Source organism: Patagioenas fasciata, chromosome 7 (assembly GCF_037038585.1).
Source record: "Patagioenas fasciata isolate bPatFas1 chromosome 7, bPatFas1.hap1, whole genome shotgun sequence".
NCBI classification, from domain to species: domain Eukaryota; kingdom Metazoa; phylum Chordata; class Aves; order Columbiformes; family Columbidae; genus Patagioenas; species Patagioenas fasciata.
In genome coordinates, this window is record NC_092526.1 from 33,985,004 (window position 1) to 34,009,640 (window position 24,637).

Below are 24,637 nucleotides of genomic sequence, written 5' to 3' on the forward strand. Positions count from 1 at the left end.
AATGTTTAAGGTTCTGAAGCTGAGACCCTTATTCTGGGGAGGGGAAGACATCAAAGTCCCCTTTGCATTCAAGCAAGGATGTAGCACACAGGGCTTTTTTTTTTTTTTGTCGTGGGTGGAAAGAGAATTCCTCAAAACCCTCTTCCTGACTCATAGCATTAATCATGTCTAGTTATTAATACATCAGGGAGAAAAATCTTTCTAAACTTAGCCCCAGCTGTCTCTAGAAACTACCAACGTGGTGTGATTCAGTCTTTTCCTAATTATCAGAGAGGGTTTGCTTGATGTCTGAGGATGGAAAGAAGTCTGTCCCTGCAGACGTCACCCCTTCCCCAGGGGTTTTGCTCACCCCCAGAACGTCACTGGGGACATGCCTGGGTTCCCTGTTGCTGCCATGGTGAATGGGAATTGCTTTTCAGGGGGTCACCAACACAAACATGGAGGGAACTAACTAGTAAAAGAAGGATTGTAAAGGATCATGAGTGGAAGGGGAAAAGAAAAAAAAAATAACCCCACCCCAAAACGCCCTCAGCATCCTGGCTGGCTGTTCCCCCCGCAGTGCGCCAGCTACAAAGCCCCTTTTTGGAAAGGAAAATCTTTCAGCTTGGTTATTACAGTCATAAAGGCAAGCAGATGGGAATCTAAGACCTCTTGTAGTCTCATTTAATTATTGGAGCACTTGGTAAAAGTCACTTCAATATTAAAACCATATTAAGACAAATTCTGCATAGCAAAAAGAATAATACTAACTTCCAAGTTAAATATGTTCTCAGTCAAGCTGGGATAGGTATACAATTCAGGTCCTATACATTTTGCCAATAACATTACATTATTTATCTCCAAATCTCTATCTTAGCTGTTTTTCACAACTCTTCTGGAGTGGCTGAAGCTTTTCCATGCTTTATTATTTTGTTTTTGCCAGTGACTTAAAACTGTTTGCTTTCATTCCTTCGTTGGCACACAGAAAACTCTGGTTTTTGAAGATTATCTGGACTAATGGGAACACAGATCCCAGTTGCCATTGAGCTCATATGATTGAACCATACTGGTTTCCACTGGTGGTAGCAAACTGGAAGGATGCAATTCTTGTGCCTCTCAGCCCTGCTGCCACCTGTACAGGAGAGGTGGTAGCCTGAAAGCTCAAATGCAGGAGGAGACACAGGACAGCACATCACCTGCCTCTTCAGCAGGAGACTGGCAACGGGGTGAGAATGAGCATGACCACATGCTGCTGCATTATGGGGTTGTCCTGGTGCCACCACAGCAGCCCTATTGGGCTTCCCCGCCTGGCAGCTGAATTAAGAGGGAAAATAATTTGGCTTGTATGCTTCTGCCAGCATAGTGAACCTCCACTATACGTACTTCATCCTTCAGCAGCTGTCCTTCACCAACCTTGGCTGCTGTTACATGTTTGCCACCGCTTTCTAGCAGACCCTGTTCCCTTCATCCCTTGTTCAGCTGCCCGCCAACACCCAGCAAGGAGCTGCAGCTCCCTTTTGCCAGGCACATTTATTATTTGGGAACACCCTGCCTGTGAACTCCAGCTCACCAGATTTGGGGAGGGGGACACAACACCCTGTTTGCTTTCAGGCACGCAGCTGGGGATGGTTGTGCTGGATCCCTCTGCGAGGTCAGTGCTCAGCCTCTGCAAGCACCAAGCCAAGCACTATTTCTAAAATGAGCTATTGCATCAGTTCAAGGGCTCAGCACTTTCCTAAAGCATTCCAGCTATTTCTTTATGTGGCTGGTCTTGCAAACAGCACAAAACCTAGAACAAACATCATAAATCCCCATTTGAAATGAAGATAATTTGACTACTTGATTCTAGGGACGCCATCTCAGTTCCAGCCTTATATGGACCCAAACAAGGGCAAGAGATAAGAATTAATGTTTCCATACCATTATTTCTTACAAAACATAATCCACTTCAGACCAAAATGTTTAACTTAAGCCAGTGACATGCTGTCATTTGAGGCACAAGAATAATTTTAGCCCGCAAACCTGCCTGCTTGCATCTGCCTAATAAAAGGTTAAATATATTTTTTCACAGCAAATAGATTAAAAAAAATTTACCACTCGGGAACTTACTGACTTGATTTGTTGCCTTTCAAACTTTTACTTTAAGCCTTTGACTAGGTTATATGCATTTTAAAATATTTATCCTTCTGCTAAGGGGCTGTTTATAAGTTATGTAAAACATAACTCCGCACACTTCTCACTCCCCATCTGGGCAGGTTAAAGAAAGAAAACCCTGTTACATCTAAATAGGAAACTACATTGAAGAGACACTCTCCCCCTGTGCTGTTCAGGAGGAGAGGCTGAGCTTTCTGCAGCCTCAGGCATCCCCAAAAGTCACTTTGCTGAGCCCTGTGTAACTTGGTATGGTCCTTGGCACATCTTGGCTCCTGCAAACATCCAAGTCCAGCCCTTCCTGACAAAAAGGCATGGTTAAATCAGATCCTGCAACCCTGCAGGGCTTTTTTTCCTGGTTTTATACATATTTCTTCTCAATTATAACAGGGAGAAGTATTTTGGAGACGGCGGGGCCAGCGCAGGAAGGGAAAGCCACACAGAGCAGAGGCGTCCCCCATTGCAGGGGGGGGGACTGCGTGTGATGAGCAGCTCTGACCTCAGCCCCAGGAACGCCAGCACCAACCATCTGGATCCCATTTGTAGCATCGAATCGCTCGGCCCCCCGGCACTCCCGAGCCAGCTGCCTCCTCCAGCCTCGCTCAGACCCGCAGTGGCCGTCTGGCGGGGACCAGCGCACCCCCATTTCCCTTGCCCTGCCAGTGCTCACACCCCATCAAGCAAGGCGAGTGGGGACTGGGAAGGCTGAGCAACACCAACACACCATGAAGCAAGGGTGAGCGGCGCTTCAGAGTGGAAAATCCTGGAATAAGCAACATTTCTGGAGGTTCGCTCAGGGGTAAGTGTTGCTTTCCACATGGGATCCTTTAGCCTGGGTGCAGCAGCTGCTGTGCTGCGTTCCCTCTCCTTGGTGGGGTGTTAGTCTTTTGGGGAGTTTTCAAGGAATTTTGGACAAAACCCATCCCATGCACAGACCGGTGTCATCAGAGGAAAGCTATTCCCAGGCTTCTATCCGGCTTGAAAAAGTGGAGTGATGCAGCCAGCTTGCTCACACCAGCAGCCTCCTCCCCAAGGTGATGCACCACAGGTGCACAGGGACGCTCCTGGCCCCACCAGTGCAGGTGAATTTAATTCAAAAGCACCAAGCAGGTTTTGTTTTTTTCTTTTTTTGCCTCCTGGCTGCTGCAGGACAGTGTTTGCCTTTGATACCTTGAAATCACTGCAGCAACAGCTTGGTGGGATGGGAGTGGGATGTCCCTGGGAAGCAGTGGGGTGATTGCTCCAAGGAGGGCACATAATGGTTTGGGGAGCTGCTTGGAGATAAGGAAATAAGTGCATGAATGGGACCCTGTAAGGAGTGTGACAAGAGGGTTGTCTCATTGCCCCTTTCCCATTCCTGAGGCATGTCCCCAGGGCCAGGGGAATTGACAGCAGCCCTCATCTCTCCTGCCTCAAAGTGAGGTAGGATGAACTAGCCAGAGATGCTCATCCCATCATCAGCCCATCCACCCCACACGAGTCCTGCTGCTGGACATGTCCTCACTGCTCCAGGGTGGGCCAGCACCATTGTGGCTCCAGGAACAATCCTCATCCTCTCATGGTCATCCACAGAGAGGGAAATTGGCCACACATCAGATATTTTTCCCTCCAAGGGCTCTCCAGTGTTGCAAGCAGCCACCTCCTCTCTCCACAGCCCCCATCCCGCTCCCTCTGGCCTTTTTTTCCCAGCCCTTTCCCCCCGTAGCCCCAATCGCCCTTGGCTCCTCAGGGCTTTGCACACAGAAATGCTCTTGCTGAGGGGGCGGCTATGACTAATCCTGGAGACACCCCACCGCCATCCCTCCTGGCTCAGCAAAGCCCTCCCTTTCCAACCAGAGCTCAGAGTGAGAAGGAGTTGTAGCCAAGTTGGTTTCCTGACCATGCACAGGGGCCAAAACTGCCTGGAATGGAGGTGGACAACGCCATTCTGGTTCCAGTGGGTGCAATGGGAAACTCTCAGTTCATTTCTGGTTGCTGCAATGACTCATGTATGCTCTCAGGGTAGGAATATTGCATTATTTATTTTTTTTTTTTCCCAAACTTCTGGCTTTACCCCCTTACTTACTGGTTAAAAAAAATAAAATAATCAGTATCTGTGACTGGATAATTACTGAGCTTATATAGTGCTGTTTCTGGGGCACAACCATCTGGTTTGGGAGCTTTCTGGAGGCTAGAGATATGTCTGCAGCTGGCAGCTGTTGCCAGGAGCTGGGGGACTCCTCCAAGGTTGTGTATGGATGCAGTGGTGAAGCAGAGACAGATATGTATCTCCCTGGTGCTATCCCTTAACTCAGCAGTACCAGAAATAACCAACATAGCATCCAGAGCTCAGGAAAAAGAGGCTTTCCATCCTCAACCTTACACTCTTGTGCCACTCCGGACATTGCAGAGAAGCTGACTATGACTGGGATGCAATGGCATTTTTAAGACAGGAGTGCAGGGCTGCATGCTTGCTGCTACCCCTCATCATTCATTCATTCCCTTGCCATTTTCCAGCAGCCTCCTGGGTTCCCTTCCTGGTTTTCAGGTATCTTTACAATTTTCCATTCAAATGCATTAACTTCCCTGATTTCAGGGTGAGCTAAACCAGTCCCCGCTGTACTGTATTCCTCACACGTCAAGGAAAAAGAAGTTCTTTCTGTAACTCTTGCTACGTGCCTGTCTGGGAACAGGAAGGAAGGGAACATCTTATTTCTTCCATCAGTGCAAGCTCTGGTAACTACACGTTGTCACCAGCCTTGCACTGTTTCCCCAGCCTGGTTGCATTTGATCTGCAGCAGAGGGATGAAGTTGTCCCCGCGCTGGGCGTGCACAGCAGCAGAGCTGGCTGCGGGTGGCATGGCATGCCTGCTCCCCGCTGTGAATCACAGCCAGACCCAGCGCTCTGCCTGCCCATCACTTTTTCCACCTTCTTAAGTGACCTGTGTTCCACATTAAGGACCCAATTTGTTTGGGTGGAGAGGCACTGGGAGGCTTAGGTTACTATACATAAAGAGTCATTGATCTTTGAGGGAGTTTCCTCTATTTTATTTTATTTTTTTTTTTTTAGTAAATACTCCCTTTCTTCTTATTAAAGACTCTATTTTAGTCTCAGTCTTCAGATGAAGAAAACAACCAGATTAAGACACTAGCATGCTTATAAAAACAAAAATGAATGTGATTCATATTAAATGCTAGCACTGGGGAACTTGCCCTGATAGGATATAAACGCAACATAACTCTGTCGCTTTGCTAAATACTGGTTTTCAAAAAAATTGGAGCTCAAGTGGTTTGCAAAAGCAGGAAAACTTTCCACCCTTTTAGGCCTGTTTGTATTTAATGCTCAGATCTATATTTGTGGGAAGAAATGTTTTCAGGAGCAGCTCTCACCTTCCCAGTGCCAGATGACAGCAATGTTAATGAAAACCCTTCAAAAGAGCTGGTGCGAATTGAAATGGCTCCACTCAACTCCTCAGAGCTGTGAATAAATTCAAAATCTGTCCCATACAGCTCATCCCATGTCTCTCAAAATAGTCTTGCTTCTCTGGAGGCTGTGTGGCCAGGTGATATTTGGTGCCATATGATAAAGGGGTTGCCAGGTGCTTAGAGGCTTATGTCCCTTTTCAGAGGTGACTGAGCTATTTCACAGGGGAAAAAAAAAAAAATCATGGCATTTAGCCTCCTAGGTGTCCAAATCACTCTAGGAGTGGTTTTTGGCTGATGCTTTTTCCAGCCAAGAGAGGAGCATGAATCACCTCTAGAGGACAATCTGTGCTATCACGGTTCCACATCAGGATACTGGGAGCTGTTCCTGCTCTCTGCTTGCTCCACAGCCACAACTGGATGTATATCCCACTACTGGTACTGCAAATAGTTGTTCTCGGTGAATGCTGGCAAGGCTTACAGCAGCCTCATGGTCCTGCTGCTGCCTCCCAGGGATGTGCATATAGCAGAGAACAGCCAAGACAAGGGGATTTCAGGCTCAGCATCTTGATTGTGAAACAAGATTACAATAAGGCATGGGAAGATCCCCACAAAGCAAACACAGATGAAGGCAGAGGCCTCTTGGTTTTGACCCTGACATTCCCATGGAACAGACTTTTAGAGAGCTCCAAGGATGCTCACAGCATTTAGTCTCACACTGCATCTGCAGGACAATGCTTTGCCCTCCCTCTGGCCCTGCCTGTTCCCCTTACAGAGAAGCTGTTGGGATCCAGGTGCAAATACACACCTTTCTCCTAGTGCAAGATGACCCATCCCACATACAAAGGGAATTTAGGGTCACAACTTTTTTTTTCTGCCCTATATTCAAGCTGTTTTCAGGAGATTCCCCTGGGGCTGGGCAGGAAAATTGAACATTATGTACTTTGTTTGAGGACAGTGAGGCATCTCAAAGGTCCCTGGCTGTACCAGCCAGCAAAGCTGCACAGGCTGCCCAAGGCTAAACCCAAATCCAAGCCTTTTGTCCCCATAAGAGCACTTAAGTCATAACTCTGCCTACCACGATTGCTTTGGATCCTCTGTCCTCTCCCAAAGGCTGCTCATCTCCCCAGAGCAACACCACTATCATGGGGAGGGAGAACTAATAAGAATGGGTTTCAGAAATAAGTCACTAGTTTTGGATTTCCTGGTTATCATACCCCAAAAGTAAGTTCTGCCCAGTTTAGTACTTTAGCCTTTAAAGAAAGCACCAGGCAGCTACAAAACACTAGTACAGAAAACCCTTCTGACAGCTGAAGCTGTGCAGTCCAGCAAGACAGAAAGCATCAGTACCTATAGCATTACTCAGCTGGGAGTTCAGATTTAAGAAGTATTTTGCAGTAACATTAGTTATTCCCTCTACCCACCATAGCACCCATCCATATCTGTGCATTGTACACATCAGATTTCTACTTACATCATAGATACTTCCCCTCCCTGTCAAAGTCAGGCATCCCAGATGAGAGGCACATATAGTGAATCAAGGTGATATTTAACAGCTGTAGCAGCTCTTTTTTTGTTTTGCCTGTAAGTCTACTGATCTGCTTTGCACTTCCACACATTTCATTTTAGCTACATTGGAGTGAAAAAAAACCACATGCAAATGATTGCTTAGGAAATGAACTTGAAATATACACTCAAATAAAAAGGATATGTAAGATGTCAGATTTTATGCACAGAGAAGCATGCAATAAGCAAAAAATAGCTGCTGGGAAAAATATTTAAGGAAATCACTTCATTGCTTTAGTGGTAGAAATGCTTGCCTTTTGAAAGCATTATTAGTAACAGATGTATATCTTCCGATGAAAAGAAGGACATACTGTAATATGAAGAGGCCACCACACACTACATAAACTCTCAACAGACATAAAACTTTCAGATTATTGAAGACCACATGAGTTAATCTTTTAACACATGAATTGTTGAGAGACCAGGTTCTGGTGCTAATTCTTAACAGTTCAGGAAAATGCTTTCCTTTTCTAAAGACACTCAGCAGTAAATGTTTTTAGCATTTTTTTCCAGCTTGCAGGTGTTATATCAAAAGCTCCACCAGAGCTTTCACCCCTCCAGGACTGCAAAGATCTTCTCATTAAAAAAATAATAAAATAATGAGAAAAATAGAGGATTAAATTGCCTTATGGAAGATAACAAACCAGGAAAATAAAGTTGCAAAACAAATGTTTGTCATAATCAAGAATTAAAGTGAATAAGCACAAGTTCACATTCCTGGGCTTATCCTCTACCCTCTGCAAGCTGGTACCACCTCTGGCTTCTGTAATTAGCAGTGATTTAGGGCACAAAGCAAGAACATATTGAGCAAAGTTACTTGTTGTGCCTCATTAAGGCAAACCAAGAAAGACCTAACTCCCAGCAATAAAAACCACATCATTTACTCTCTGAAACTCACCTTTCTCACTGAGCTAGAGACTTTGGCTCAATGAAACCAAATCTAAGAAGAGCTTTGATTCAAACGCTCCAAAACCCTTCCAAGAGGTACATTACCTCTACAAAAAAAGCTGCTGCCCTTGTCTGTTTCTTCTTAAGGACCGTCCCTTGCAGGAAGATCAGTTCCTCACTCACCCCTTCTCACAAACACCCAACTCTTCAACCTGTACTAACAAGGGTGCTGTGGAGGGAAGAATATAAGGGAAAACCCTGATCAGGAACATCTGTGCTTAAACGCTCCTTTTTTTCCATAAATTGTCAGTCAGTCTCTAAGAGACATCAGTCACCTCTTCTTGCAAGGCTGTTATTTTTTTTGCTTTTAATAACAGATCTCAGTTACTGTGATTTTAGGATGGTTTTAGGGAAGCATAATGCTAAAACTCATCTCTTATTGGTGAACAAGTTCATTGTCTTTCATATAACTGAAAATACTGAGATGGAGGTTACAAAGAAGCTGAAAATAGACTTGGAGGCATCCTAAAGACTAAAATAGAAAATAAGTTGATTAAAAAATAAACCCAGCCAACTTATTATTGCTTGAAAAAAGCATTATACTTCCCAGCTGGCCAGAGCAAATAAACCAGAACTAAGACTGAGTGTTGTTTTAATACATTGTGATATCCAGGTTTAATCTCATGGTGCCCCAAGGGCTGACTCATGGTTTCCAGTCATTTGGGTTTGCCAGGATGGGGGTACATAAAATACAGCTGGTGGATTCTCTACCAGAAGGCCCCAGAGCTGAACTATGACCAAAAGGCATCTAATGGAGCTGGGCTCAGCCTGGGCTCCTTGTTTGAATGTGGGCAAAGCAGTTCTTCAAGGGGTTACAAGCCAAAGCAGCCCTAAAGATGTAGGTGTAGATCCACCATTGAGTTTAGAAATCCCATTCCATCTAAAGCCCCGTTGCCCACCCCTGCAGGAGGGTTGTGGGGGATATTGCTGGTAGGAGAGCTTTCATAGCACCGGGGAGATTTGCTTTTCCCTTCTGCTCTGTTTCATGGCTGTAAACAGCCCTGTGAGGTTCTCTGCAGCTGCTCAAGATTAAAACCAAAAAACCCCCAAATGTTTGCTTCGATCTTGTCATTTACTAGCTGACAAGACATAAATTTTCACTGGTTTATCTTGATGCTCCGTTCACCCCCAGCTGTTGTGACTGCATAGGGATTGGATGCCAGCAGCTAATAAACAGGATGATAACATAACTTCCTGTGTTTCAGAAAAGAAATACTAGCACTTTTACAGCATACATTATTTTAATGGGCTGTTTTTCTGCAGCGTGCATTTTATTTCACAGTTTTCATTCATTGCTAGCCACATTTTTACTCCCAATGGATGCTTCAAGGGAAGCCTGTCTCAAAAAATGTGCAGGTCTTCCGTAAACCTCTTCTGCCCAGAGAGGAGATGCTCTGGTGTGGTTTAACAGGTGGTTGTCGTGAGCTCAGTGCTTTTTGCAAACCTCAGCTCTGGGACCTACAGACCTTTCTGTATTTATGTGCTCAGGGGAAGAAACCTGCAGCAATGCCCATGGCTAATCATGCACCATTGGGAAGCAGAGCCCAGATTTTCCCTCCGCTTGTGTCCTTTGGGTGAAACCAGATTTTCTGGGAATAAGCTGTAAATCAGGGACATGGTCCAGCAAAGCAGGTTCACTCCTGCTACAGGCACTGGGAGGTTTGGCCTGGAGTCTGATAGCTGGGGGATGGATGGCTGCCAACTAAAAAGGATGATTTTCTGGTCTTTTTATGAATAGTGATAGCCGTGGGCTGCAGCAGCTGCCTCTAGAAATCAAGGAGCTGCCAATAACAGGAAAGACTTGTCACGTCTTAATTAATGCTGTGTGTTAACTGCTGGCTCTGGGTGCCTATTAAATGTCTCTCCACCTGGTGTTATTATTACTTTTATATACAAACATGGGAGAAAAGGTAGAAGTTATATTTTCCCTGACTCACGCTATACAGCATTTATAAATGCGATCTGGAGCACATGGAAGGGTAAACGTTACAAACCCCGTCTCCCAAGAAGGACTAGACCTCAGCCCAGCTTTGACATGCAGGGAGTGAGTGAAAGTGTCAAGATTGCATCAGGTTTTGGGAAACAGGGTGGACATTGTCCCCTCCTTTCCACTGAACTCCACTCTGATAGCCCTAGGGAGTATGTCTTCAGTGGAAGAGGAATCAACTGTTCAGATGTTTATTTCCAAATTTTCCCTAATTCCCAGTGCCTGCTTCTGTGTCTTTCTGTGCCAACGATGGCCACTGGTGTAACTATCAGGGCTTTCCTTAAAAAGTGGGTTAGTGTTCCCCTAGCTCTCTCAGGCTTTTGTATTGGGCATAGCTTTCTGGGTTGATGGAGCTGGCAAGGATGATAATAAGAATTTTTTTTTTTTTATTTAAGTTTTGTTTTTGTGTTTTTTTTTTTTTCTTTTAGTTTTACAGTAACCTGCTTTATAGCTTAAAGTATTTGAATCACTTTTGACTCATTTGTGTAATTGAGCTCCTTTTGGGGAATGAAAAGTATTGAATCACTGCATTCCCTTTTGGGAGGATATTTTCTCAGTTAAGCAAGCCTTGCTGGTTTCTACTCTGTGGGCCTGGAAATGAAGATTAAATAATAAATTGACCATCTCTATGACAACAGATACACAACTTTCCTGAAGGAGACATTGTTTCAGAAGGCTTGCCAGGTGGATCATAGATAAGAAACTTGCATAAATTATTTTTTTGGCTCCAACATGTGAAATATTATTCTTGGTGCTGTTCCAAAATGTGATCAGCTGGAGCAGGCTATTCCACTGCTGGGGCTGTGAGCTTGGAAGAGTCCAAGGGCTTTATACTGTACAACCAAGTCATGCAGCTCATTTGAGTCTAGAGTAATTAAATTTTCATTTATATGCTTGGGACAGCTGAAAAGGTGAGCTGAGGTAAAGAGAAATGTTCAGGACCATTATTATTGTGGTATCTGTAAAAAATAAGAAAGCAGTGTACAAGATGAGATGCATTGACTAAGATGTTTCAGCTGGTCATGTGTGGGTGAGAACAGGTGAGAGACCATCATATATTTTGAGAGTTGGTGGTAGAAATCCAGGCTGACCTTTTTCCTACATATTAGGTATTACCTGGGATGGCATAGGCAAGAAGAAAGCCGTCTAAGTCCACAGGGCTGATTATATGCCAATTATGTAAGCAATTATTCCTCTTGCAAATAAATGCTTGCTATGAAGCAGACTCTGTCCAACATTAACATATTTTTTCCTGCTGAAGTGCCACAAAAGTATTGCAAAACCACATGGTTTGGCATTTCTGTCTCATGCCTCATCTGTGCCTGGCCAGCACTGTCGCTGTTTCTCACACTCCTCTTTTTCTCCCTTAGGTCTCACATTGGGTGCTTTGAAACAAAGCAAATAAAAGGAAAACTCAGATAAAAGGCCAAAATGAGGAAACATCGACATTTGCCCTTTGCGGCAATGTTCTGCCTCCTACTCTCAGGCTTTTGCTCGGTTCATGCCCAGCAGCAAGCAGGTAAGACCAGACTGCTTTACCCGACTTTGCGCCCATACAAACATGTTGCTAGTTCACACCATTTGGTTTTTAATATGCATGATGATATATTGTGGTTTACCTTCTGCTCCTCAGCTCCCATTTGGCTCAGGGTCCTTTCAGACCTTAGCCAACGTGTGTGATGCCTTCCCGAGCATGTTGCTGGCTGGTGGCCTTCAAGGATGCTCTGCGGGGACAGGGGTGCGGGATGTGCACCCAGGGTGACCTCAAGCAGGTTTTCTTCTGAGCAGAGCTGTTTTGCCCTCCTTGCATGTGTAGAGGGGCTTTTTTGCCCTGAGAGGAGCACTGTCACTGACCTGAAGAAAGGCTGTTTGTGTTTTTTAAGAGGAGAAACTGGTGCCTTTGGGACCAGAGCTGGTGTAACGAGGAGGGGTGTTAGCAGCAAGACAAACATGGAACCAGCATGCCAGAACCCAGGCTGCATAAACCAAGCAGCCTTTCCTTCCTCAAGCACTGTTGTGGAGCCAGTAAAGCCCTGAGTCAGCAAAAATGTGCAGGAGACCATGGGCAGCTGGAAGCTGAGCAAGCCTGAATTCACATGTGAAGCTGCAGGTGTCTTTGTCTGGCTCAGGGCTGGTGTCCAAACCTGTGCGGTGAGGGTCTGGGAGGGGAGAAGCATCTCACCTCCCCCTCCCTGGGAAGGGTAGGTCGCATGCAGTCCCCTCCTGTCCCCCAACGCCTGTGGTGTCAGGGCGCTGATGGCTGCTTGGCTTTCCTCCAGCTCTTCTTGTTTTGCTGTGGGTGATAAGGGGAAGCTAAGCTTCACTTTCATCATGCAAAAGAGGCTGTCGATCGTTTGGGTGAGGAGGTGTGCTTGTGCTGACCGATAGAAAATCCTAAACCCCCATCTGTTTTTTTAAAGCTGTCAAAACCGTTGCTGTGGCTGATATAATATTTCTAGTGGATTCCTCTTGGAGCATTGGGAAGGAGCATTTCCAACTCGTTCGAGAGTTTCTGTATGATGTTGTAAAAGCTTTAGATGTGGGAGGAAATGATTTTCGCTTTGCCCTGGTCCAGTTCAGCGGAAACCCCCACACAGAGTTCCAGTTAAATACCTACCCCTCTACTCGAGACGTCTTGTCCCATATTGCCAACATGCCTTACATGGGGGGAGGCACCAAGACTGGAAAAGGATTAGAGTACCTAATCGAGAACCATCTCACTAAAGCTGCTGGAAGCAGAGCCAGTGAAGGCGTGCCCCAGATTATTATAGTGTTAACGGACGGACGATCCCAGGATGATGTGGCTCTGCCATCATCTGTCCTTAAATCGGCCCGTGTAAACATGTTTGCGGTCGGCGTGCAGGATGCAGTGGAAGGGGAGTTAAAGGAAATAGCAAGCAAACCCTTCGATACGCACCTTTTCAACCTAGAGAATTTTACCGCTCTCCATGGCATAGTTGGAGACTTAGTGGCGAATGTCCGTTCATCCATGACTCCAGAAAAGGCTGGGGCCAGAGGACTGGTTAAAGACATTACAGGTAATGGCTGACTGCTGATGGCTCCCATCAGCATGGTATCTGCTGACATCACGCTATTTAAAGCCTTTGTAACGGCAAGACTGAGATGGACGTTCAGTGGTTTAAAAACAAAGGTTTGAAGCATGTGGCCCCTTGTTTGTAGCTATTGAGCATGCCGTTGTTTGCAGACTGAGCTGGCATTCCTGCCAGGTCTGCCAGGAGGTAGCACAGGAGCTCTTGGACGGGCAACAGCATGTTGTAGCCATGGCATGGAAATGCAAACGTAGGAAGCCCTGTAGAGTTATTAAATTGCCCCATTCCATCCGCTCCCAAGGAAGGGAACTAGAGGTGAACACGCCAACTATGATGGTGACTCTTTGAGGCCCTGACCAAAAACCTTCTGGAGACCAAGAATGTTGCTCCTGGCTATGGGAACACCATGTGGGATGTCCACTTGCGACTAGCGGGGGAGATAGGCAATGTGCTATGCCAGTAAGTCACATTCTTGGCTGAAGACAGCAAAAGCAGTTTAGTGGAGAGCTTCTCCACTGAAACCCCATCCCTGAGCTGACCCTTAGCCTCTCTTCTCACTCACTTGGAGAAGGTGTATGGTTGGAGAATCCCTTTTGCGATGCCACTCAAATGCTGCCTTTACAAGCCGACACCTTCCACCTGCCGGAGTGCTGGACCCTTCCTGTAACCAAAACCTCTCTGCAAACCACGTTGGCTTCAATGGATCTGTGCTGACTGCAAGCCGGGGGCCTGATTTTCCTGGAAAAAAAATAAGACTCTTCCTCCGTCCCTTCCTTGCTTATGAAATTTCAGCGTGGAAAAGGCTTTCTGAGCAGATTTGTTGTGTTTCAAAACAGAAGTCCCAGAGATCAAACCTTTCTTTTTATTCCTGAGACTCCATCTGAAGGTCAATAGCTTGTGGGGTGATGTAAGGCAATGGCAGTGTAATGAGGCAGTGTAACATTAATCCCCCTGTGTTGTCTTGCCTGATTAACCCTCACGCCAGCCCCACTGAGTGCTCTCCACCACTGCATGACACCGAGCAACACCAAAAACTGTGCTCATGTGTATTTTTATTGTGCAAAGTGCTTAACAGGGCAAATATTCAGATCACATGAAAGCCACAGGGAAGAAAAGCAGCTCCCCCAGAAAGACAACATAAGGTTTGTCAATTGGAAGAAAATAATGTCAATATATGTGGAAAAGGAATGCTATACCCACTGGAGTGGCTGTTCAGTATCTGCGCCATGCAGGACCCCAGTTTTTCTCTGTTGAAATCAATAGGGGAATTGGTTTTTGGCGGCTGGCTGTCCTCCTCTGGGCAATGCCAGCAAGTAACTCCATAGTACACAAACATCTGGAGCCACAGACACTTCTTTAAAGCTGTAAAGGCAAATTCCCACTCCACATGCATCACGCCTTTCCAAGTTCATTTCTACTTAAAAATATTTTTTGCAAGCATTTTGTTTCCTGCCTATAATACAAACTCAAGCTAATCCTACTATTGTACTTTTGCCCCTGTGTGACTTGCATGGGTGATCTACAGAGGATCATTAAACATGGAAAAAAGATGTTACAGGTCCTAAACTTTGGATGACAGTGTGCAAAGCATGGTACAAGTAACTGTTTGCATAAGAGTTTAAAAAGTTATTTATTCAGCTGATAACTCCATGTAGTATTAAAATGCACAAAAAGTTTTGTGGATGTTATGCCAAAAATGAGCCCTAATATGAAACAGAAATGTAAAAAATTGCACAGTCCCATAGGATTTACAGGATAGAGTACCAAAGCTGATGATCTGTGGCAGTCCCCAGAGCTGACTAGTGTAAGTATGAAAGTCAGCCCCAAGTTTGCCCTGAAGTGTTTGTTAAATCCTAACTGTCTGTCTCATCTGACCCTCCTTGCTTAGTTGTGTAACAAGCATGCTTTTATTTGTTCTCCAGCACAAACTTGTTCCATAAATGTGCACTGAAATACAAGGATTTTTTACAGTGATGACAAATTATCCAACACATCTGTTTCACACGAATTTTCTCTCCTGTGGAAGTGGCCCATGATGCTGTGATGACACTCAATAGTGTGTGAAATCTTATTCCTCAAAAAGATGTCTAGGGTATCTAAAGCAGTGCTGGGCACAACTGCTTTGAGATTTCCTTTTCATTTATATGAAAAAGTAGAATGTGTACATTGCAGCTGAAAATGGCATGGTAAGGACAAGTCTAAGCATCCCTAATAAATTTTGTCTCAATGGAAAAATAAAACCTGGAAACCTTTGCAATTCTGAACCACGTTGATGTTTTCCATGCCCACACTGGCTATTGTGTCGGCTCAGGGAAGCGATGATGCCCTGGAGACCTTCTTCTTTGTCACTGGAATTGTGGCATAATTTCAATCTCTTGGTGGGATTGTGATGTATGAGAACATTTACTAGAAAAACAAGTAAACAGGCAAAGACAAAATAATGGCTAACACTGCTGGTTGATAGCAAAGACCACGGGTTTATTCCTGGCCTTGTTCAACTACATGCCAGCTTAGCTATTTGTTTCATGTTCAGCTTTCAAAAGTTGAGAGCTGGGTGGGATTTCCAAATGTTGCTTGTCATTCATTTGGAAATAATCTGGAATTTTATTTCTTAACGAGGTTGGAGAGTAATAGCTCAGAAATATCTGAGCATGCTTTGGGGTCATCTTCACCCCCCACCTTGTTTTGCATGCATACAGCTCTTGGTGATGTTGCTGGTAAAATTAGTTGAGCAAAAGCAGCAAGAGCAGACACCAGGGCATTTTGGGTCTGCTTTGGTAAGTCTTACAGCAAAAATGCTTCCCACTCAATAACCATGTTCATGCCATGTTTGGTGTGTGTATATTCTCAGCAGATGCATGTGATCTTGTGGGTATAGTCACAACAAATAGAGTTGGATAATTGTGTCATGACTGATTTCATCACCCTGTTTTAACCTGATTCTGCATTCCTTGATTGAATATCCAGAGTCCATATGAAAAATACAGACCAGACTGCTCTATCAATAATTAATGAATCTTTGTGCAAAATAATTAATGCAAGCCAATTTTTGAGTGGCACAGGTTGAAATTCTGTAGGTCAGCTTGCTGGACAAATACCACTGTGTACATCCTGGGCAGCTGGTAAAACAGTTACAGTGCAAGAATAATAACCAAAACTTTTTCAATTATTTCTAACAAATGCATTTCAAATATTAATAATTTATAGTGGGAGAAGCCAATATATTCAGCCAGAGAGGTTGAAACTTTCCAGGCATCCAGTAAATGGTGGCTTTTGTTCTTAAAAAAAAAAAAAAAAAAGAGACTGTGATGAGGAAAATGTCCTATGAATATTACTGCTCCCCTCTGCTATCTTCAGGATGAAATGCCACCGTAATCTACCTTTTTCTTCTGACTCTGTCTAAATACTTGGACAGTACTGTGCCGAGTTTTCTATATGTGCAAATAATGGTGACCCCTGTGTAACTGCAGCCACCAGCTCAGGTTGTGTCTGCTTGAGCCGTCTCTTGATGGGCAGTGGATGCTACTGGGATGGGGCTGGGAGCTCATATTCAATCAGAATGCAGAACTAAGAGGCAAACAAAACATCACCTCCTCATTGAACATGTGTTTTGTTTTCTCATTTTCGTGTTTCTTACTGGTTTTCCAATAAACATGTCAGAACACTGTACAACTGCATGTAATCACTCATTTTAATGCTTTCACCTTTTGCATTTCTTTTTTTAAAGCTCAAGAGTCCGCTGACCTTATTTTCCTTATTGATGGATCAAACAACATCGGAAGTGTCAATTTTCAAGCCATACGTGATTTCCTTGTAAATTTGATTGAAAGCCTCAGAGTTGGAGCTCAGCAAATACACATTGGGGTGGTGCAGTATAGTGATCAACCCAGAACCGAGTTCGCTTTGAACAGCTACTCCACAAAAGCGGATGTTCTGGATGCCGTGAAGGCACTTAGTTTCCGTGGTGGCGAGGAAGCGAACACCGGTGCGGCACTGGAGTTCGTGGTGGAGAACCTCTTCACCCAGGCGGGAGGCAGCAGGATAGAGGAAGCGGTGCCTCAGATTTTAGTGCTGATAAGTGGTGGAGAGTCTAGTGATGATATCCGAGAGGGCTTGTTAGCAGTGAAGCAAGCTAGTATATTTTCGTTTAGCATTGGGGTCCTGAATGCTGACAGTGCAGAGCTGCAGCAGATCGCTACTGATGGAAACTTCGCATTTACTGCCCTGGATATCCGTAACCTTGATGCTCTTCGAGAATTATTACTGCCCAACATTGTTGGAGTGGCCCAAAGACTCATTTTGTTAGAGGCCCCAACCATTGTGACTGAAGGTATGTATGCCTTTCTAGACTGTTGCATATCGATGAATGAATGAGCTTTTGCATGCTCTAAAAACTATTTAATTTTCTAATTTATTTTTTTTAATTTTTGCAATGCATCTCTCTGGTCTGGTCATGGAGAAACAATGGGAAACACAAATAGTCCTGCAGCTAATGTGCAGAAACTCATTTGCCCAGTGGGTTATCTTTTGAATACCATGAGGTTTTGTGTCAATAACTGGCATGGCATGGGATTTTAAAGGACACATACAGAGTATAAAAAAGCTCACATAATCCGTATTGGGGTATCTGAGCACCCTGGAGTTAAATACTGCAGCACTGTCAATTTTGAAAACATTTATATCACATAAGTTTACATTATATGCCAAAGTGTCATGAGAATGAAATTTGACTGAGGAAATTAACAGGGATGTTAAATGGATCCTTGTTTCACAGGCTTGAAGCTGTCAGCTTGCTAAAACAGTAAAATTCTGTACCTCATTGAAACTATGCACTATCCTGGGTAAAAGGGTGAAATTCCTGTTGTGTTGAACTTAAAAGCAAAACAACCCTCAGTTCTTCTGAAGTGAAATCTCTGCCCCGCTAACAAATGTTTTCCTTTAATCTGTAAGATGAGAAATTTTATAGATTTCTATGAGGCCATGGGACATGAAAATGTAGGTGTCAATATTCCACTATTGTCACTTTGTCACTTTCAAGTCTTCACTGACATTATTTCTGGACTAGCATTATCTTGGGTGCAGGAGAAAAATGAATATCTGGATTTACGAAGCAAAGGGGTGATTAAAAGTTTCTCACCCAATGGTTTTTATTGTTAAGTTAAATCTACTGACAGAGAGGCTTTATGAAAGACAAAGTATGTCCTACTTCAGAGGCCCCTGGAAAGGGCCAGGCTGGAGTTGCTGCACTTAATTACCAGGACGCTTAATGCAAACAATATTTTTGGGATCCAAGTGCCAGCCTGGAGTTCTGTACATACTGTTCAACTCATGATGTATGTTGACATATAAAACTGCATTCCAGATGTCTTTACTGATCTGTGTCTAAATATGATTGCTATCCCGTGGTTCAAATCAAAGGGAGGAATTTGCCTAAATAATTATTTGACGATCTTGCCCTGATTATTCCAGGAAAGAACATAAGAATTTCTGCTTGTCACACCCCACGAGAACCATATTTAACTAAATAAGCTGAAGTCTGCATGTCTAGCTAAAATCTGCATGCCAGGACCCATGCAAGTAAATGGAAAACCTCTCTTTCTGCCCCTCTGATTTTTTTAACCATTTGAATGGAAAGATTGAAAGTGTTGGTACATTTGGTTTCATCTGCACTTGCATATTTTCAACTTAAAATCCCAGCTCATCTGTAGAAGGTACTACGGTTGGATCAGCCTGTGCAATTACATTTGGACGGATATACTACATGGAGAAGTAGGGTATTTTCAAAGGAGTTTTAGGGAGTTTACTTTCCTTATTGTTCATGGAAATTAATTTTTGCTGGTCTACTCAATTCACATCAGTGCCTTGGAAGCGTGCAGAGTAAAGCACTTATTTGGGAGACACATCGCAGCCTGAAAGGGTTGCCAAACACATTGAGATGCCAAGTGTTCCTGTGAAATACTGAAGTCTCCTTGCTTCACTTTAGCTCTCTGGCTGTATGCTGTTCCTCCTGGGATGAATGGATGCCTCAAAGTGCCTTTCTGCATCTCTTCTCCCCTCTCCTTTAGCTACTGGATGTTTAAATTAGATGAAGTACTTCACTAAAGGTAGCTGACATGGCAACGAGGAGGGAACTGTACAGGGCTGGGTTCAATGCTGACACCTTCCAAATTCCTAGCTTTTAGAGTCAAAGATACAATGCTTTGATCCCAAATACTTTTAAATTCTTGGGAGAGTTGCCATCAGTTTTGCTGGGCTCTAGATCAGACCCCATGAGATGTCTACAGCCTTGCTGAAAATGCTTTTGCTTTAATTGCATCCATTGAAATTAGCACAACGGGGTGTTTCTTCCTGTGGGTTTTAGTTTCGGTTCTTGCATTTCTCTTCTCTAAGGAAACATATCGCAGATTTTGAGAGCTGCAAGAGGAATGACTAGTGGAGGGAGCTATTCCTTCCCAGCCTCCCTCATCTTTGTAAAGCCCCTTTGATGTTTCCCATAAACTTCTATATAAAGTCAGAAGTTTCCAGGGCCTCCATTTTTGGGTATCTAGCTGCTGGCAAGCTAAGGAAGCTCTTTGAACATCTCTCCTGCATGATACAAAGCAGAAATTTCAGCCTTTCTTCTCCTTTTGAAAAGTTTCCTGTTTCCAGCTGTCTCTTCCTTGGAGTAACTGATGAGGAAAAAAACCTGGCTGGGGGGATGAATGCTGAAAATTACGGCTCTGGGAAAGGGATCATTTAAACAAATCCCCGTTGCTTTGTCAATAACTCTGTTTTGACAGCCTGGGCAGGCAACTTCAAGCCACCGGCAGTTCATGTGAGGCTGAGGCTTGGGGAGGGTGCAACCACATTCACTCCACGTAGGTTCTCATAATTTTGTGCCCAACAGCACCACAGCAGGCTATTTTAAGATTCAAAGTTTGACAACAGGTCTTTTAATTAAAGACTTCCAGCAAGACTCTGTGAGAGGTATTTGCAAAGGATCACGCTTGCTGACAGAGGCAGGTCTCTTGGGGTCTGAGGACAAAGGGGGCAGCCAAGTCACGGATGTCATCTTCAGCTCTAAATCACTCCTGAGGGTAGCCCAATCTCATGGGACTCACTCATAATGAGAAACCTGATGGAGACCAGCCTTTGGGAGCATTGGTTTCCATGGCCAGCTGGTGTACGGCCAAGAAGGACTGCAGCCAAAGCTTTGTTCTTTGTTCGAATCCAAAGTAAATAACCTCCATGCAGAGGAATCCTGATGGGCTGAAGAGCTGCCCTTTTCCACCAGGGCAGGACAAGAGAGCGTTTGCCACCGCTTGCCCTAAGGGGTGTGAGATCCCAATGATGCTGGGTCTCCTCTTCCCCCCAGGCTGCGCACTGTGAGTCCAAGTCATGGTGGACCTGCCACCTTGAATATTGACCGCATGTCAGGAGCTCTTAGGTGGGCAGGTGATTTAAGGACATCTCAAGTCCAACATAACACGATGATCCATAATGCTCCAGCATAACTTGGAAGAAACACAAGGTTTCCTTTACTCACTTCAATGACATGAAATCAGGGAGATGATGATGTGAGTGGGGTTGTCTAAAAGATGATATTAAGATCATCTTCCACGACGATAATGTATAATGCTTTTATCATAATGGTATTGATCTTGTTAATATTTACTGGTTTTTCTTGTACATTTGCTGTATTAAATATGATAGTACTTTGATTCCAATGCTGCACAACAGGATTTTTTCCTCCCTAACTCTCTTCCTTCAAACTTAGCCAGGGAACCGGAAAGCTAATTGTGCTCTTTCTGTGTCCTATGCCACTGTCAATAACATAGTTTCAGAGATTACAACCTAGGGGACCTGTTTTGTTAAAGATATGACAACCAGAATGTAACTCAGCTCTTCCATGGCTGGGCAAGCTGTACCAAGAAAAATCATAACTTGTTTTTTGTTAGATAAGGAATAAGATGTAGGATGTGAAGACCTGAAGTGCAGGTATGTTAAGTGAAGATTGTTCTTTGCTTGTGTCATTGCTCTTGGGAATCTAACCCTCCTGAGACCAAAGCATGCTTTGGCATGGTTCAGATGGCTGATCTGAAGACAGAGGGAGCATCAGCTGTTTATTTTGTCTCACATACCAGCTGAGTGTGAAGATTTATTCTAACTGTTTGCTTTTCTTTCTCGTTTTGATGTCTATACGCATTTTAATATTAAGTGTTATAAACAAGGCAATTCTTGCAACTCTTCAACTCTTCTGCATTTTAGAAAGGGGAAACATTCAATCAGGTTTCTTACTAGCCCTCTGCTAGAACCTAAAAAATTATTCTGTTTTGAAAGCAGGACCCTTTAAAAGCTGTTGAGAGTAACAGTACTTCAAGAAAACAAGAAATCCTAAATGTTGCTGAACCGTTGACACAGAACTGGTGTGCAGAGTGTCGTAAAGGCTTCTGCTAACATTTTGTTCATATGTTACTTGCAGTTATTGAAGTGAACAAGAAGGATATAGTCTTCCTCATAGATGGCTCAACTGCCCTGGGGACTGCACCCTTTAACTCAATTCGCGATTTCGTTGCCAAAATCGTTCAAAGGCTGGAGGTTGGACCTGACCTGATCCAAGTCGCGGTGGCGCAGTATGCAGACACTGTGAAGCCAGAGTTTTATTTTAACACCCACCAGACCAGAAAGGATGTAATGGCTAACGTGAGGAGAATGAAGCTCATGGGTGGTACCGCTCTCAACACTGGGTCGGCACTGGACTTTGTGAGGAATAACTTCTTCACCAGTGCTGCTGGGTGCAGGATGGAGGAAGGGGTGCTCCCCATGCTGGTGCTCATCACTGGTGGTAAGTCCATGGATGCTGTTGACCAAGCTGCAGCGGAGATGAAAAGGAACCGCATAGTGATCCTTGCTATTGGGTCGAGAAATGCTGACCTGGCAGAACTTCAAGAAATTGCCCATGAGAGAGATTTTGTATTCAACCCGAATGATTTCCGCGTTCAGTTCATGCAAGCCATTCTTCCTGAAGTGCTGTCGCCTATCCGGACACTCTCTGGAGGACTGATTGTTGAAGAACCACCGTCAGGTAATTAACCACTTTCTTTAGTTAAGGTCATATGGTTTATATGTTTGTCAACTCTTATTCTATGATAGGTAGAGAAAAGGGGGAAAAAAGCTTCAAGCACATGTTTCAGCATAGATAAATGGTGTCTCTTTGATTTGCAAAATGTGCATGAACAGATTGGTGAATTTCATAGTGAGGTTGTGGTTACAGCTTTGTTATTGCTTCCTGGAGATTTTGTCCCATTCCATATTTGTCACCAACTTTTAAAGACCTGGATATCAAAGATGTGCTTTAGTAGTTAGGTACTGAAGTTGTTCAGTGGAGGCTTTTTCTCTCACTTGGGGTTTATGTAGCCTATGAACAAGTCACACTGTGAATACTTTAATCTCTTCCCCAGTTTGAAAATCACCTGTAGTGGATATTTGCTCAAGAAAGCTTTAAAGTTTCTTCTGAGTGTAAAGAAAACAAGCGAGTTTTTCATAGAGACATTCAGAGAAAGCTAGCCAGACACTGTTGGACTGAAACTCACCCTTTAAGAACATGTTTATAGTTTTCTTATAATTTACTCAGCTCAAACCCTAAGAGGCATATGAGACTATTGCAGTGTTGATTTTAATTTAACCTGTTTAGAAGGTGATCCAAAGCCTGGGAATCCAGAGGATTCTTTTCACTTGGTCTTGCCATTGACATCGGTAGGCTTTGGAAGCAATCCAGTCACTAGAGTTATGTCTTTCGAGGCAGTTTTGCCTGTATTTCAGGAGAGGTACCAGCTACATAGAGATTTTATACCAAATTTCTCAGGATTTCTTCCTGACAGTGATGTTTGAGGTTGAATTATTGTTGTGCTAGATCATATTTGAGTTTTGTATTTCTGTCCCATGGCACATAAGCATTGGAAAAACAGGACTTCATCCAGCTACCAGTGAGGTTCACTTTGGCTTAAGTGGGTGTTAAACCATATCCATATTTTTTCTAGCTTCTCCAAGCGACTTACAATTATAAACTGCAGCACAACATAAATTGACTTTCTGGAAAGAGTCTTCAAAAAATTAGAGCCTATAACTGATTTACATGAAGAGCAGACATTTTCAATCAGTTTGCCAATACCTGTCCTTAATTAAGATGAATATCACAGGATTATCATTTCATAAGCTTTTTTCAGAATGTATTTCCTGCTAATACAGTTTTGCATGGCTATACACCAAACCTGACATTTTTATTTTTCAGTATAAATTAAAAATGTTCCTAAACTTCCATGCTCTTCAAAGCTCATTCATGCAGCTTCTCTGTTTTCCCAGTCCTTCTGCTCTGCTGTACTCACAGCTATTCACATACATAATAAACAAGTAATTATATCCTACTCCATAAAATGACAATTATTAATAGCATAACAGATTTTGACACTGGGTGGTCTGCTACATTTCAACTAGATAGTGTCTCACCCTGAACCCTGAATGGCTCTTTTCTTGGAAAAATTAAAAATATAGGAAACTGAGACAATCTGTGAAATCTGAGAGCAAGGCCTGTGTTTCAAAGAGCTCTTTTCTCATTTCTTGTTTTAATATCTCAGTATTTGTATATTTTATATATATAAAAACAAGCTTACAGGGACAAGGTAACCTAGAGAAGTGGGTGAATATAACCATATACACATGGGTAAATGCTTTAAACAGAAATATATTGAACAGAATTAGCAACTGGCATAAGTATATTCTCAAATAACTTATTTGGAGGAAGGCATCCAGGGGTGATGCACTGGATGAGCCCTCTCTTTAGTTCTCTGAGATCTTATTTAAAGTTCTAGCACTCTGATCTATTGTCCAGACATGATATGTTTAGAGCAAAAATCACAGGAGGATGAGGCTGTGATGTTGCAGATTTATGTCTCAGGTCTCAGATGCTGGGAGACACCCCAAGATGATTTTAACCTCAAAAAAGGAGCATAGAACTGGCTGTTTACTACCAGAAGTGGGAAATTTTTCTCTCCTTCAGCAGCCTGCAAAATGTACGTCTGACATAAAAATGCAGTTTTCTGCCTCAAATGCAGACGTCCAAAGGCAAATGTTTCAGGCAGCTCTTGCAGCCTCATCTGGACCAGCTTTTCTAAGCCTATTAGTAAAAACTACTTTTAATACTTACTCAAAATACCAACCAAATTGGTTACTTGGCAGAAGAGTTTTCCCATGCAAGTGGAGCCTAACTCTGCACCGTGGCCCAGCAGCTGCTGGCTGCACAGCATGACCATGGAAAGCCTCTGTAGGGCAGGACATGGCTCTCTACACCTAGAAATGCCTGGGAGCACTCCCGTGGAACTGGGGAATGCTTAATAAAGAGGTGATAGTACTGGGCGTCAAATCACACTTTAGATGCCAGAAAGGAGAAACATTGGCTAAAGATTTGTTGGAAAGTAAATGCATGGTGACTTGCAGATAAGCAAGGTTTCTGAAGGCATAATTCAGTGTTGCTCCACCAAAATTAATGAAGGTGCCTGTTGCTGGCTAAGGATTTGGC

At 43.7% G+C, this 24,637-nt stretch overlaps 1 protein-coding gene across 11 annotated transcripts in view; it reads left to right on the forward strand.

Annotated features, from left to right (window-relative positions):
* Window positions 1-2,489: 2,489 nt before the first annotated feature.
* The window catches only part of COL6A3 (collagen type VI alpha 3 chain), a 62,122-nt gene continuing 39,974 nt past the window's right edge, over window positions 2,490-24,637 (forward strand). For 6 of the 11 annotated variants that reach the window (XM_065840509.2, XM_065840510.2, XM_065840512.2 and 3 more), the window contains exons 1-5: window positions 2,490-2,929; window positions 11,404-11,552; window positions 12,454-13,071; window positions 16,811-17,413; window positions 21,545-22,147. In XM_065840509.2, the coding sequence (XP_065696581.1) occupies window positions 11,465-11,552; window positions 12,454-13,071; window positions 16,811-17,413; window positions 21,545-22,147 (1,912 nt within the window). In that variant the 5' untranslated portion in view covers window positions 2,490-2,929; window positions 11,404-11,464. The remainder of the gene's footprint in view (window positions 2,930-11,403; window positions 11,553-12,453; window positions 13,072-16,810; window positions 17,414-21,544; window positions 22,148-24,637) is intronic. The other 5 variants (XM_065840516.2, XM_065840519.2, XM_065840517.2 and 2 more) reach the window with 5 other exon arrangements.